This window comes from Hippocampus guttulatus, chromosome 11, assembly GCF_054856545.1.
Source record: "Hippocampus guttulatus isolate MCC_2025c chromosome 11, RoL_Hgut_1.0, whole genome shotgun sequence".
Lineage (NCBI taxonomy): Eukaryota > Metazoa > Chordata > Actinopteri > Syngnathiformes > Syngnathidae > Hippocampus > Hippocampus guttulatus.
The window spans coordinates 10075961-10086064 of NC_141271.1; the positions used below are offsets into that span (position 1 = coordinate 10075961).

A 10104-nucleotide genomic window follows, 5' to 3' on the forward strand; every position below is an offset into this window, starting at 1 on the left:
CCCAAGGTTTCTCTTATGCTACATTAGTAAACCAACCTACCCATGTTATTTGACCGAGGCAGAGTATGGAAGTCTCGCAGCGTGATTAAGGAGATTGGGAAAATAGCTTAATTGAGGATGATTTTAGCCCAGAATTGCTTTAATTTTAACGTGTGATGTATCAATCATAAAAATAAAAAAAATAGATAATGCAGTCCCACATAATTTACACTTTAACAGGAGAGTTGATTCAAAAATAGACGTGGTAGAAATTCAGACATAGTTAACATTATCAATGAAAGACTACCTATTTATTTTACTTTTCTATAGCTCTGATCAATTGTGTGCTCTTTTTGACAGATGATGTGCTGTTTTTGACATTGATATAGACTGAAATTGATGGGACAGTTGAGTCCTACTAGCAGGGTAGCCATTCTTTCTTGTGGTGAGACGACCCAACCAAACTTTTTTTTTTTTCCGAAAAAATCCTACACGTTTTGGGAGATATCACACTGGCAACACTAACCAACACTTTTTCAATTCAGATGCGCTCTTTTCTACTTTTCTGGCAATCAAGTGTCTTCACCGCAATTGGTTACAAACATTATAAAATAGTCTTCGTTGCTTAATAGCGCACAAACTCTAGTGATAGCAGACCGATCCGTGATACGGATGACTAAATAGTGACTGCCACAACTATTCTGCATAGCATCTGCATACAGCTGGCGCATACGTCATTTCATGACTTCCGGATTAACGCGCAATCAAACGTCTCAGTGGGCGGAGAACTGACCAATCGGAAAGCTCGCTCCTCCCTGCCTCCTCCGACTCATTCGCATAATTTGTAGCTTCGCGATGAAGAGTACAGGGAGCGGCTAACGTTGAAGCTAACACTGGAAAACAACTAACAACAAATAATCGTCTATATTAGTGGACACGTCTAAACATTCAACAGTCTAGTAGTGGACCTCAAATGGTAGTGGAACTAAGAGACACTGTAACGGCACCCCTGTTTTTAAACCAAATATCAGTAACCGGAGATTTTAGTGAAACAATGGCAAGTTAGAGGAATTTAAGTCAGCTGGAAGACGAATATAAACAATCAACAATGGCGGATGGTGAACATTGTACTATCATGTCGCTCCGACTATTTTTGTGGTCTCTTTTGAGTTTGGCTGTGTTCCGACCAGAACTCTCGGGGGTTGTGGCCGACTCGGCGGCTCTTGGGGCCGACTCGGCGACTCCAGGGGCCGACTCGGCGGCTCCGAACGCCGCAAAGACTCTTGTCTGGGGACCCGGACTAGATCCAAACATTGTCCTTCCAGCTCGTTTTTTCTTCATCCAGGCAGTGGACCGCTCAGGAAGAAAGTAAGTACAGTACAACACAGTAAACTGTGATGGTAAGCGTTGTAACGGAAATAAATATCTGTTGTGTTTTACAGACAGCATACAGTCACTGTAACATACATGGGATGCTGTCACTGTCACATCTATGTTGTACCATTGCAAGACTCGTAAAGGCGTGCGACTGTTCCATCTTCAATCACGCTTGAATTACCTCGTAAAGTATTGAACGATTTGCACCATTGGAACACTTCGGTTAAAATATACACTCCAAGTTCTCACATTCCACTGTTTCTTATTCCCACCTACTTAATTACCTTTATATGCCCTTCTTGAAAGTTATTCCAGGGGAACAGAGGTGCCGCATTTTAAGCCACTCGTAGATATTGCTTGACAGCAAAGAAAAGAGTCAAGCTATAAATATTGTCAAAACGTGCACAATAACACGGCTGTTGACGTGTGAGCCATTCAACGAGGAGGGAGTAGACAGATTAGAAACTAGTTGCCCCCCAGGTGCAAAATGTGACACCTGTCATCCCAAAGACCGCCCGGGCTTCACGTTCCATTTATTCTGCTGTCTCTAACGCACACACGTTGCCTATCAAGAAGCAACACGAGTACCGGTTCACATATAAGTCTTACATGACAGCTTATCATTTTCAAAACGTCATGTTGTGAACCTATTACCATAAACACATTGCTATTCTCGAGGTATTATTCTTAGCACAGGCACCCTTGCGCCATCTAATGAGAGCCAAAGTGCTGCAACTACAAACATAACAGTGCCCACCTTTGACTGTTAATGTCACAAAGGCATTAGTCGAATAGTAAATTCATTGTTTTAGTGTACTCATATGGAAGCTTTGCAAAGTAAAGTGAGAAATAATCGCTTGTCTCCATAACAGGTCCTCCTCCACCAGACACCAGAGTGATATCATTCATATTTAATAACACTGGGCACTGATGAATTTAATTTGTTAATATCTGTATTGTTTGTTGTTCACTTTCCGGGAAAGAGAAATAATTCCTTTAGCTCAGTTACTGTCTTTCGCTGTCATTATTGGGGCAAAGGTCAGTGTGGTCACCATTAAAGTCACTTTACTCCTGCAAAGTATTTACAAGGCTAACATATGTGCATAGCACCTGTGCAAAACGACATATATTCTGCCCTTTCCCGCAGTCTAACAACTTCGCCAGGGGAGAAAACCTTTGAGGTAAAGATCGTGTCTCCGTTGGAGCATTTCACCAGGATCTGGATTCAGGTTCTGGATCGTCAAGATGGGTCTTTCCTGGTTCGCTACAGAATGTACGCAAGCTACACAGACCTTCACGTCCATGTTCTGCTCATGGACCAACATGTGGCCGAGTCTCCATACATTCTCAGAGGTGGATTGTGAAGTAACAGCACATTGGAAGCTGTAAAGTTGAATCGGTCCCGGCATATTTTAGAATTGAGTTTTTAATTTGTTCCTTTGTCAAATTTTCACAATCATAACCCTTTATTTATTCTAAAGACAGCATACATGTATAACTAGGATGTAATTGTTACAATATTTTATTCAGTATACAAATATTGACCATATTGATGTTTTTTCTACTTGTCTCATCAGGACCAGTGTACCATGAGGGCTGTGACTGTCCGCAGATCGATGGCTCTGTGTGGTTTTCCCATATGCACTGCCCTCACTCCTTTCCCCAGATAGAACAGGACATGTCCCAATTCGCCAGTGTCGACCCAGATCGCAACGCTCAGGAGATTCCGCAACGCTTTGGGCAGCGACAAAGCCTCTGCCACTACACCATCAAAGATAACAAGGTATATACTGTATTGCAAGACTGGGCCTTCGTATAAAAGCTCCTGAAATTTTTTTTCCTCAAAAATCAATGTACACATTTTGATGGATCGTCTACTTTTACTTGTAAGAAGAAATACCTTTTTTTTTAAGTGGTTTTGACAAATAAACCTCAATTAATCAATAAAGCCAATTGATCACCCAGCAGATTCCTGCTTCAACAGCCCTTTTTTTAAATTCCCATAGTACTCCTCTCATAATAAAAAAGTGGTGTTTGAGTGTGTGTTTGTGTGTGTGTGTGTGTGTGTTTGTGTGTGCGTGTGTGTGAGTGTGAAAAAGGGTAGTTTTCTGAAAATACCAGTGGAGATATTCAAGTAGGTTATTGTACTAATAATAGTTGGTCCCTAGTACATCCAATAATTTATCCTCTTTGTGCAACTTATAATTCGTATTTCATGTTGTCAGACAGATATGGTCAAGGTTACAGTATATAATCTTTGACTCTTCAAAGTTTTTTTTTGATTGTGTGGAGGAGTAAACTAAAGCTGGGTGAAAGTAATCAAATTATGAAACTCAAAAGATTTTGTTGAATTGTTCATACTTTTTTTCATTATTAGGTCTACGTTCAAACACTTGGTGAGCATGTCGGTTTCCGAATCTTTATGGATTCCATCCTCCTGTCACTTACCAGAAAGGCAAGTTGCATTTGGCTCAGGGTGGATTTACACCGCAGATCCAGGTGCCCAGTTTTGGTTCAACGCTAAAATAAGATGGGGTTGTTTTGTTTTTTTTGGGGGGGGGGTAGTCTTTTTCAGGTACATTTCAAGTGGCATATATCCAATGCCAATTTTTATATTCACAGAAGACACGAAACAACAAATTTACACAATGGTAGATAATGCACTACACATCATTTTTTATGTCAAGGCCGGATCTCAATCTGAAGATACCAAATTCATGATTTTTTTTTTAATTTATTTACGCTGCCATAACACATCCCATTTATGCCTTTTCTCAGCACAACAATCAAAATCTTTTCACTTGAACATGCAGTGTAGATCCAGCCTACGTCTTTTACAACACACGCATACATACAAGCATTCACATTTAACACACACCTATTGTTGTGTGTCTAGGTAAAGTTACCTGACTTGGAGTTTTTTGTTAACCTGGGTGACTGGCCGCTCGAGAAAAGGAAAACCCCTCAGAACATTCATCCTATCTTCTCCTGGTGTGGCTCAAACAACACCAGAGATATTGTTATGCCTACATATGACCTCACTGAGTCTGTTCTTGAGACCATGGGGAGGTAAGCACTCAAGCAATTCAATGAAATTAGTTGTTGGAATTAGGTTTGAAGTACCTGTGTTGGTATTTTAATATTATAAATTTGGTATTTGGGAATGAATCCATGTCTTGCTGCATATTTTTCAAATGGATACAGTGGACATAAAACGCCTACACTCCGCTGTTCAAATGCCTTTTTTTTTTTCAAATGTGTGGTGTGTGCTGACCTATTTACAAATGTGTTCTTGTTTGATTCTGAACACAGCCACATCTACAGTAGTAAGCAGGTATGCACACTTGTGCAACCACTTGATTTCAGTTTTTCATTTTTACTTCCCCTCTCACAAACATGTTTTTTGAATTGAATTGAGTCATACAGGTTATAGTTTAAATCCATGATGTAATAGGTTTGACATTTTATGGTGTCGTTTTTTCCGCACAAAAACCTCGATCAGTTGTGTGTACACTTTTGATTTTGATATTCACTGAACATGTTGATGTGAACCTTTTTGTCACATGTTGTGTATGCGAAGACTGAAATTTGACACATGACGTGTTTTCATATCTAATGAACAGAGTGAGCCTGGACATAATGTCGGTGCAGGCAAATACAGGACCACCGTGGGCCAAGAAGAACGCCACAGCCTTCTGGAGAGGGCGGGATAGTCGTCAAGAGCGTCTGGAGCTAGTCAAGCTGTCCAGGGCCCACCCCCACATGATTGATGCTGCCTTCACAAACTTCTTCTTCTTCAAGCACGACGAGAGCTTATACGGCCCTCTTGTCAAGCACGTCTCCTTCTTTGACTTCTTCAAGGTGATTGGTTTATTTTTACTATTTACCTGACGTTAAATTGGAATTTCATTGTACGTCTGCACAGTAAGGTGTGCTCTTAAGTAAGGAAATATCAGATTTAAATCAAACACTGTAATTGCTGGAAGTACTGTGAACACAGTCAGTTCAGGTGTTTTGTCGGTTTGTTTTGGCTTCAGTACAAGTACCAAATAAACATTGATGGCACTGTGGCCGCATATCGATTGCCTTACCTTCTGGCCGGAGACAGCGTGGTGTTCAAGCAGGATTCCGGCTACTACGAGCACTTCTACAATGAGCTCATACCGTGGGAACACTACATCCCGGTCAGGGCGGACCTCGGAGATCTGATGGAAAAGATCCAGTGGGCTCGAGACCACGATAGAGAGGTTGATCTTATTATTCATTTGCTTGATCAGATTCATGCTTTCAAAAGTATGCTTCCATGGTTCATGCAATTATTTATTCTCTTGTGATTACTGTCTTTCAGGCCAAGAAAATTGCTCTGGCAGGTCAACAGTTTGTACGCAACCGACTTATGGGAGACAAAATATTTTGTTATTACTACAAACTTTTCACGGTAATCTTTTTTTTTTATGAGCCCAACAGAAATATATAGTCTAAACAAAATTTTTACAAAATTAGTTTAGAGGCTGTTTAAATTTCTATCTGCTCAGATTCGAAAGTAGTTTCCCTCAGTTAATTATTTAATTACAAAGAGAATTGTTGCAGGGAACTAGAAGTACTACAAATTCAAAAATAACTGGTGAGCCATACTTGAATATAAATGATGTGAATATGAATACCGCTTTCAGCAATACGATACTATCCACTTCATTTTGCACTTTTGCATATCGCCACCTACACTAAACCCCCAAAAGTACTGACATCAGATCAGGATCAGATCAAGCTGCTTCATGGACCTTTTTTAAAGGAATACACAATGTTTCCCTTCAAATTCAAGGTCAAATTTCGACTTGATCGAACAACTGAATGTATGAAGTTCAAATGATATTAACACAAAAAAAAGAAAAATCACCATTCCCCTCTCACAAAAACAATACTTTGCAAAAATGCATGTCGTATTTGGGTAATTCCAAGATTTTTATTTATTTATTTATTTTAAACAAGGTATACTATGCCACTTACGTATATAATAATAATAATAATACATTTTATTTATAAGCGCCTTTCAAGACACCCAAGGACACTTTACAATAACAAAAAACACAAAACAATACTGGTTGAGCAGCGGCAGCCAAAATGCGCCAGCGTTCACTCAACCCGGAAGTCAGAAAGAAACCACAAGGGAGGGAGAGGGGGAGAAAAAAAACCCACGCTCAAACTACCCTCATTTTGAGGATAATTTGAGTGAGGCAAAAATCTCCTGCACAAGCATATGACAGTTACAACAGGTCACAAGACATAAACAATGAAGACGGTGAAACAAGGGAATGTATGAAGGAGGGGGTGATGGTGGGGGACTAGCTTCCGTGCATACTTTCATCTGGGGAAGGTCGAGATAGCAGATGTTGTTTTGGTAGCAGGCTGCCCAAGAATTTAAGACAGCCTTGAGTCCGTGGCTTATGTCTCTTTAGTGGCATCGATCAGCCAAATCCGTGATTTCAGTCAATATTTGAGCACGGATTCCAGTTTCTCCAAGTTCTTGACCAACTTGCAGAGACGCTCCAAAACCGCAACAGTTTGTGATTGAGCACAGTCTGAGTCTGAGTTTTGGACATCCGTGCTATGCCATCCTTAGACCGGCAGCCTCTTCACTTCCAATAGAGCCGCTCCCGTCGGTTGAATTTTGCGATAGATCAGGAAACTGCTAACACCAAACAGCAGCATACCTGTTATCGGAAGGCCGAAAGTGTAGTTGTCATCCACATCCTCAACAGAGAGTGTTGACAGGCACACTATTCTCCGCTTCCTCCAAGGATCTAGGGTGTACCCAGCAGCAAAAGTCCCCGAGGGGCAAGTAGGCTCCCCACTGCCTGCTCTTCTCATCGAGAAAATTTTGTCGATGGCATCGAGAGACCAGCCAACCAATTCCATGTTTGTTTTTAGAATGAAAATACGACAGGAGGCTAGGAAAAGTCAGACAAAGACAGCACACGGACTGAGTGGCGAGCAGGGAAGGGTGGGGGTCAGGGTGGGGGGGACAGGAGCAGAAAGCAAAAGCGTCCGCCTTTGTCGAGAGCCAAGCAAGAAAGTCTTTCTATCTTTCTATATCTCTGTTTAATCGAGATTGCTCTGTTGTAGGAATATGCTAAAGGCCAGGTGACTGAACCAAAGATACGTGAGGGCATGGAGCTGGTAGAACATCCCGGTGATGAACTCTTTCCATGTTCCTGCCACCGGACACCGGTAAGGACAATGTGATGTCATCCTTGTGCTCATTTTAAAGCAACATTTATGATTTATAAAGGCTGTACGAATATTAAGATAGATATTTTTATTTACCAATGACCACTCTTGTACTATTTTTTTTTGTTTTGTTTTACAGGTGAAGGATGAACTTTGATGGACTTTCAAGAAGACTGCAAGATTTTTTTTAACTGTATTGCCAAATATTGACTGTATTAAATGTTTAATTTGTACCATAATTTCAGTACTGTAAATACCATGACTTCATTATTAAATATCATTTTAAAATAAATATTTTGCTTTTACTGAAATTACCGCAATCGGACATTACTCTGGGTTGTTTTACTGTACATGGAACACTGTGAAACTGTGCCACTGATGTGTAAACCACTGTGCTGCCATTGGATAGCTCTCGTTTTTGTTGTTGGTGACCATTGTGGACCCTGCACATGAAACAAATCTGAGCATATCAACGGTGTTCTTATTCATTTACTTTCGCCCGCTCGCTCACTTTTGGCCAATGCAGATGTCGCCCTCTGCTGGATATTGTGTAGAACGCACTTCCGCATTGAAAACCAGAAGTTGTTGGTGAATTTGCCTGCCGTTGATGGACAAGTTTTGCGAGGTAAAAACAAAATAAATTGAGTCAGCCAGCCAACGTCATATTTACCGAACTGACTCAAGAAACTACGATCCTAATAAAGGAGCGACAGACACACTAACTCCCTCAAATTTAAGACTTATATACTGTATTGGAGGTACTCTCCGAGTTTTTCTAGCTTAACTTTTTTTAAAATGTGAAAACCTCCAACGGCAAGGATGAAGTACCTTCTGCTACTTTCGTTCCTTTAGTATGTAGTGACTGCTGATCTGTGCGAGGGAGCATGGTCCAACTGTGCATCAGATCAAATTTTTAAAACCGTAGTAGAAGCTAGACCGTAGCATGTTTTGTTACCACAGTATATTCTGGCTGTATTTTTTTTTTTTTCAGTAGTGATTAATTTTTAAGCAGCTGTGTTTCTTGACACGCTGCAGACCCATTGCAAGAACTATATAGGCCTAAAAATACAAACCTGCATGATGCATGAGAAAAGATATCTTATTGAATAATAGGAAATGCTAAAATTTTAATATCAACGATGAAAGCAAACAAAAGAAAAGAGAAAGCAAAACATTGTTTTGTACGGTAAGTGAAAAATTGTGTGCGCCACCAAAATTCAACATTGAAGATCTGTATGGAATAATTAATAACAAGCAACCGTTTGTACTAATAGCTCCGGTGCTTCATTTTGTTTGTAAATTATAGCACTTAACCTCCGAACTTTCTATTCCAATCCAATCCATAAAAGTTTGGTGATGATTTGTCAGCCACTGTTAGCCCGTCATGCACATTAAACAAACACTCAACACAACTAAAATAATCGTAATTATTGTTATTTTTCCACTGCTTTATATACTTGCTGTTCTACTGTTGTCTGATTAATCATTTGCGTTTTTCAGGAACGTGTGCAGGTGCTATTTGGGACCAAATGTTTGGAGGCTACATTGTGTGTTCCTACCTCCTCAGAGCACAAAGTTAACACAGCTGTCATACTGACCCATGGAGCTGGTGGAGACATGAACTTTAGTCATCTTGTTTCTCTGGCACACTCTTTGGCTTCAAAGGGCTTCCTGTGTCTCCGATTCACATGCAAAGGTCTCAACTTGGTGTATAGAGTGAAGGCTTATCGTGCGGTGTGGGTATGTTCATGTATTTTAGCTCAGAAATCACAAGGCATGGATAGATATATAATGCCCTCCTGTATTTGTTTTTCAACCAGCACTACTTGAAATCCTTGCCGAACTGGACCGTAAAGAACATGTTCTTTGGAGGTAAGCAGCAATATACTGTAAGTGAATGGAGGTTTAATGCCATAAATCCATGTGCCACATATGCCTAAGGAAAAATGTTTGTCTCCAGGCAGGTCAATGGGTTGCCGTGCTGCCGCCGCCTTGGCCAAGCAACTAAGTGATGAATCGGAAGGTGTCGTGCAAGGTGTCGTCTGTTTGTCCTTTCCGCTACACCCCCCAGGACAGACTCATGCCCATCAACAGCGCAGTGAAGATATCCGGAGGCTACCTGAAAACATGGCTGTCCTCTTTGTTTCAGGCACAGAGGACAACATGTGTGATAGGGTGCCAAGACTAAATTTGTCTTTTCGGTGTATCGTCGACATTTATCATAATAACGATTTTGCTTCTCTTTTTTTTTCTTTGTCAAGGTCCTTTTTGAGGGAACATTAAAGAAGATGAGCGCTCAAGTGGAGGTTTTCTGGCTGAGTGGAGGAAGTCATGGCCTGAAAGTGTTGGGAAGGTCAGAGGAGTCTGTATTAGAGGAGGTGAACTCTCATGTTATCACCTGGCTCACCAAATGGGGAGCATAGATAATATTACAATGTCTCTCGTTTTGTCTTTTGTGAAATAAAGTGTTGTAATAAATCTGTAATGTGACATACTTCATAAAATACCGTATATGAATAA

General features: G+C 40.6%; 2 protein-coding genes across 3 annotated transcripts; both read left to right on the forward strand.

Annotated features, from left to right (window-relative positions):
* Positions 1-826: 826 nt before the first annotated feature.
* Positions 827-7876, forward strand: poglut2 (protein O-glucosyltransferase 2). The gene is made up of 10 exons (XM_086123090.1): positions 827-1347; positions 2504-2709; positions 2934-3139; positions 3734-3811; positions 4253-4425; positions 4980-5217; positions 5394-5603; positions 5705-5794; positions 7480-7584; positions 7724-7876. Exons 1-10 carry the CDS (start codon positions 1088-1090, stop codon positions 7739-7741), a joined length of 1584 nt encoding a protein of 527 aa, XP_085979216.1. The 5' UTR covers positions 827-1087; the 3' UTR covers positions 7742-7876.
* Positions 7877-8146: 270 nt separating this feature from the next.
* Positions 8147-10062, forward strand: tex30 (testis expressed 30). Of its 2 annotated transcripts, none has more exons than XM_086123091.1 (5): positions 8147-8209; positions 9085-9324; positions 9405-9456; positions 9545-9759; positions 9846-10062. In XM_086123091.1, exons 1-5 carry the CDS (start codon positions 8192-8194, stop codon positions 10005-10007), a joined length of 687 nt encoding a protein of 228 aa, XP_085979217.1. In that variant the 5' UTR covers positions 8147-8191; the 3' UTR covers positions 10008-10062. The 2 variants fall into 2 exon arrangements, with proteins under 2 accessions (XP_085979217.1, XP_085979218.1); XM_086123092.1 differs by lacking the exon at positions 8147-8209 and adding an exon at positions 8231-8770.
* The last annotated feature ends 42 nt before the right edge of the window (positions 10063-10104 follow it).